Genomic DNA, 5,213 nt, shown 5'->3' with positions numbered 1-5,213 from the left:
GCATAGCACAGGACAGGTTACATTATATACAGGGCTTGAAAAATTTGACGGTGTCTCACCAGTCAGTCAAAAATTTCACCAGTCAGCATGACCGGACTATAGCTTTGCAATTACATGTTAAAAAAATTTGGGGACAGATAGAGCTTTCCTTTGTGACCCCACGGGGGGTTATTTTTTTTTAACTATATAATGAAAAAAGTACCAGCAGAGATCGGCTTCATCAGCTTCTGTAGCTGGAGAGTGACACTGAATGCAGGAAGTGATGTCATATAAATCACTTCCTGCATTCGGGGACTGAGAAGAGATCAAAGGGAGACCGTATACTCAACTCCCTTTGATCTTCTGTCACAGAGCCGTGCCGCAGTGACAGCTGTTAATACAAGCGATCGAGCGTCTCTAGAGACGCTCGATCGCTTGACTGTGTTAAGCTCCCGGCTAGTCGTGTAATTACAGCGGACGGCCGGGAAGCTGCTCATCGGGCTCCACCGCCCTCTTGTCACAGACGAGTGGATTTTTCAAGCACTGATTATATATATTTATTAATATTATAAAGATGCCACCACTTACTTCCATTGTTCCCAACAACAAAGTTGACATTTGGTCCAAATCGGAATGGTCCAAGCATTGCATGGCACATGAAGTTCTTCAGTGAAATGCTTTCAATTATCCCAACATCAGCCGTGACCTATAAATCAGGTACAAAGTGAAGGTGTGTCCAAACATATTCAACACAGTGAACAATGTGATGCATTCTAATTAGCAATTAAACAAAATCTGCTCTTTCAGCCTGAAGATCTCCTGCAATGCAGGTCACTGGGTTTGGATCCACTGCACTGGATTTTGTCCTTGGTAATGGGTTAATTTTTATATATTAAAAAACAAAACCATATACACAAAAATGCAACCCACCAATCCAAAGTGTCACTAGGCTAAGGCTAGCCATACACATGCAGATCCCAAGCACAACAGCAAATCTGCAACAGAATGGCTGAAAAAGAAAATAATCAAGGTGTTGCAATGGCCCGGTCAAAGTCCAGACCTCAACACGACTGAAATGCTGTGGTGGGACCTTGAGAGAGCTGTGTGTAAACACATGTCTGCAAACCTCAATGAACTGAAGTATCTTTGTAAAAGGGAATGGGCCACAATCCCTCCACAATGTGAGAGACTGATCAAGTCACACAGATAAAAATTACTACGTTATTGCTGCGAAAGGTGAATCTACAAGCGATCGAATCAGAAGGTGTACTCAGTATTTCACATGTGACTTCCCCATTATGCGCTATGTTTGTAGAGTAAATAATGACGGTGTAATATATGTCATGTGCCGTTACTCATCTGAGATATTAACACCAAGTCCTCATACTAAAAACCATAGAATTCAAAGAGGGTGTCATTTATTTTTCACCCAACTGTATGGCTAGCATTAGCCTAGTGACCCTTCGAATTGGTGGGGTGCATATATGTGTGGATTATGTTCTTTTTTTCCTGACTACAGTTTGAGTTTTGTAATCTATATGTGGCTAAGCAAAGTGATTCTGGAAGAAGATGCAAATCCAGTCACATACAATGCACCCATTTGTTTATGCTGTCCACAGATTAAGCCATAAATGTTACCTGAGCACTCACGCTGACTGTCTGGTGTGTGATACCTGGATGACCAATATGGTTTCTCTGCTCTAGTCTCCTAATTAAAGTGACACTAAACTCAGCAGTTAAATCTTAAAAATACATTCAAGTACCTGAACTATCATCAAAAATGCATCTTATTTGTGTATCACTCGGCTGCAGATCCTCCAATCATCTCTGAATTGGAGCTGACACTGTCCTTCCTTCTGGAGGGGGGCTACTTTTGTTCCCCATGGTCCGTGATTGTGTTGAAAAAAAGCCACCGCTCCAAGCTCACTCCTGTGATGGACTACGATCTCCATATAAATTAGTAAACTAAACATGAGATTGTAGTCCATCACAGGAGTGAGCTTGGAGCGGTGACTACTTTACAACACACACAGGGAACATGGGGAACAGAAGTAGCCCCCCTCCCAGAAGGAAGGACAGTGTCAGCACCAATCCCGAGATGATTTTAGGATCTAATCATCCCTGAATCTAGTGCATGCAGCATTTTTTCCGATCGCAATGGACATGCCTGTCCCTCACGTTCCGATGCAGCCGATTGCAATGCAAGCGGGGGTGGGGGGGTGTGTGTGCCTGCAGTGCCATTGACATGTATAGCACCACCACGCCCCCTCCTGCCCGAGAACGTGGCCTGGCCTGATCTATGCGATCCAAGCTCAGGCCGCACCAGAAAACACAATGGATATGGAGTGACTGGGCCCTCAGGCACAACGGGCGATAACCTGTATACAGGAAATCTTTCAAGAGGCTCCATACTATAACACTATGTAGACATGTGAAGGGAAATGAGAGAATTTCCATTGCAAACTGGTTTTGTTGAACTCATACTCAGATAACCTGTACAGGTGCCGTAACAGGAAGTCAGCGTATGGAAATGGAGGCCGTTAGTAAAATGTATAAATTAAGGGATAATATTGGCAGGCGTGTGTTGCAAATAGCATCTAGAGGAGCTGGAGGTTTCACACCCCAGGTTACATAGTTACATATCTCCAATGTGGCTATTGTATTCTGACAGCCATCAGCCACTGTTTGGCTGCGGTTACTGTTCAGCCAACAATTCGCTGCTTGGCTCCTACGATCAAAGGATGTTGGGTGGAAGGCTGCCGACAGAGCCACCCAGAGAGCAAATTTGCTCTGTGAATGGCCAAGCTTGAGAATCATCACTGTAGGACAGGAAGGGTAATACTGGCAGGATCAATGAGTGAAAATAATGGAAAAAAGAAAACAAATGCAGCCACCACATCGAAGAACTGACTAGCTGCATTACAATGTTATTCTCTGGGTTTGATACACTTGCAGGTACGTTCAGACCAGCAGTCACACCCACCTGCATGGCTGCTGGTGTGTGTGCCCCCGGATAGTGCTGATGCCATTGATCGAGCCACATGACACGGTTCCTTTTCTTTTTTTGTAGACCTTTATTGAAAAGTCACAAGTGACATTTCATTCAGTTCTATGCGCTCACCAAGGTGCGATGCAGTTGTACCAAGTCTCACTGTGGTGCACTTAAATAAAAAAAAAAAGTATTGCATGCTGTACTTGTGTTAATGAAGAACTTCAGGAAAACCTTTTCCAATGCTTTCGGTGGAGCTAAAATAACACAGATATACTTCCCCGAAGCACCAAGCCATCGATGAGGCCAAATGAGGTCATCGATAACAAGGAAAATTGCATTCCGGCTGCGCTGAAAAAACGGCAGATAGTGTGAACTGTCCCTTAAAGCAGTGGTTCTCAACCTTTGTAACCTCAAGACCCACATTTGTCCTCGGCATTAAGTCGCGACCCAAGTTGCATTGCAATGGAACGCACGGCAGTGTGGGCTGCTGTGCTGTGACAGAGCTCCATCCAAATGTGCATTGCTTGTACAGTTCCCTTGTGTGCACTGTACAGGTGCTGGGAGCCAGAATGTGATGTCACTCCAGTCCAGGCATTACTACAGGACATGCAAGGGAGCTGTAAACAATGCATGTATGGATGGAGCTCCCTTGCGGCCATAGCCCCAGTGCACCCCACCTCAAGCTGACACTGAGCGCTGGGCAGCATATTTTGAATGGCTGCTCAGCGTAAGAACTGACAGTGCTGCGTGATGGGGGAGGCCGATGAACCTCTCACCTAGAAAAGTGGAAGGCAGGCGGCGACCCACTGAACACGGGGTTGCGACCCTTTTTTGGGTCCCAACCCACCAGTTGAGAACCAAGGGTTTAAAAGGTATTTGAGCAAAAAAACTTGTATTGAAGATTTAAGTGGAAATGGCTTGCTGGTATATATTCTAAATGTCTGGAGACTTTCAAAATATAATAAACTATCATGCTAATGAATCTTTATGCATTTCTTGTATGTGTCTGAGCAGAGAGAAGCGCGCATACAAAACACAACGATTAGTGACCATGAGGAACGCTTGTACTTACTGACTGAGAGCTCTCTCCAGAAGAAGATTCTTCATCATCCTCTGGCCTGGCTCTTTTGCCGTGTCCTGAGGTACCCAGTGGGCTGGATTCCTTTCTTTTACCCATTGCTGCTTCAGCTACAAAAAACAAAAACCTTTTATAAAAAAATACAAATGCTAAACAAGAACTCCATACTTAAAGAACTCGGGGCAAACTAAAAACTTACCTTTGCAGTGGGACTGCCCCTACAGTGCTCTAAGCGTCCAGCTGGCACCCAACATGCCGGCCCCAGGCCTGCAGGAGGGACAGCAGAGCCCGGGAAACATGGCGGGAGGGCACTTTACTGGCCCATAGAAGCGATCTGGCGGCAGCTGAGTCACCAGAACCGACAGCCGGTGGCTTTCTGTTTAAAGGGCCGTGCTGCCACTGACGTATGACATAAGTTGGTGGCAGCGAAAGGGTTAAAGGCCGCTGCACATACATAAAATGTCATGTGCCATTCAGATGTGAGTGCGCGCACTGACTGAAATGATCATTTTACACCACTTGCTTGTGCCAGTTCTTGGCTACTAATGGCAGCCCAGGAACATGTCCAGACACTGCACCCCATAGACATGAGGGCAGAGATTCTGCAGCTGCTGCAAAATTACTCGCATCACATAGCTCTTGCATTACCACTTCAGGACCGCAATACCTATATATAAACTGTATATAAGGACTGCAATACATATACCACTTCAGGACCACAATACGTATATATAAACCGTATATAAAGGACTGCAATACATATACCACTTCAGGACCGCAATACGTATATATAAACTGTATATAAGGACTGCAATACATATACCACTTCAGGACCGCAATACGTAAATATAAACTGTATATAAGGACTGCAATACATATACCACTTCAGGACCGGAATACCTTCATATATAAAACCTATATATGGACTGCAATACATGTACCACTTCAGGACCGGAATACGTATCTAAACGTTGTGGTCCTAAAGTGGGTCAACCCAAGATCTTGGTACTGTTCTTTTTAGTTGGCACCCAGCTTTTGCTTACAACTAAATCAGACTGCTGTAGAGCCTCCTGATCACTTGTATGATGCAGAAAAGGGTGCCGCCCCCCTCCGCTGCTGGCTATCAAGGCTCTGCTGTCCCTATCTGGTTATCTGATCCCCCCC

The 5,213-nt window shown here is 45.0% G+C and overlaps 1 protein-coding gene across 1 annotated transcript in view; it reads right to left on the bottom strand.

Annotated features, from left to right (window-relative positions):
* The window catches only part of SMC6 (structural maintenance of chromosomes 6), a 79,110-nt gene that overhangs the window by 72,084 nt on the left and 1,813 nt on the right, over positions 1-5,213 (bottom strand). Inside the window, exons 2-3 of the mRNA XM_018575405.1 lie at positions 4,044-4,151; positions 568-685 (exon numbers count right to left, since the gene is read on the bottom strand). Coding sequence (XP_018430907.1) covers positions 568-685; positions 4,044-4,148 — 223 coding nt within the window. The 5' untranslated portion in view covers positions 4,149-4,151. The remainder of the gene's footprint in view (positions 1-567; positions 686-4,043; positions 4,152-5,213) is intronic.

The sequence above is a fragment of the Nanorana parkeri genome, unplaced genomic scaffold (assembly GCF_000935625.1).
Source record: "Nanorana parkeri isolate BGI_ZX_2015 unplaced genomic scaffold, ASM93562v1 scaffold53, whole genome shotgun sequence".
In the NCBI taxonomy this organism is placed as follows: domain Eukaryota; kingdom Metazoa; phylum Chordata; class Amphibia; order Anura; family Dicroglossidae; genus Nanorana; species Nanorana parkeri.
The sequence above is the reverse complement of the archived record's forward strand: the minus strand, read 5'-3'. Positions and strand labels throughout refer to the sequence as shown.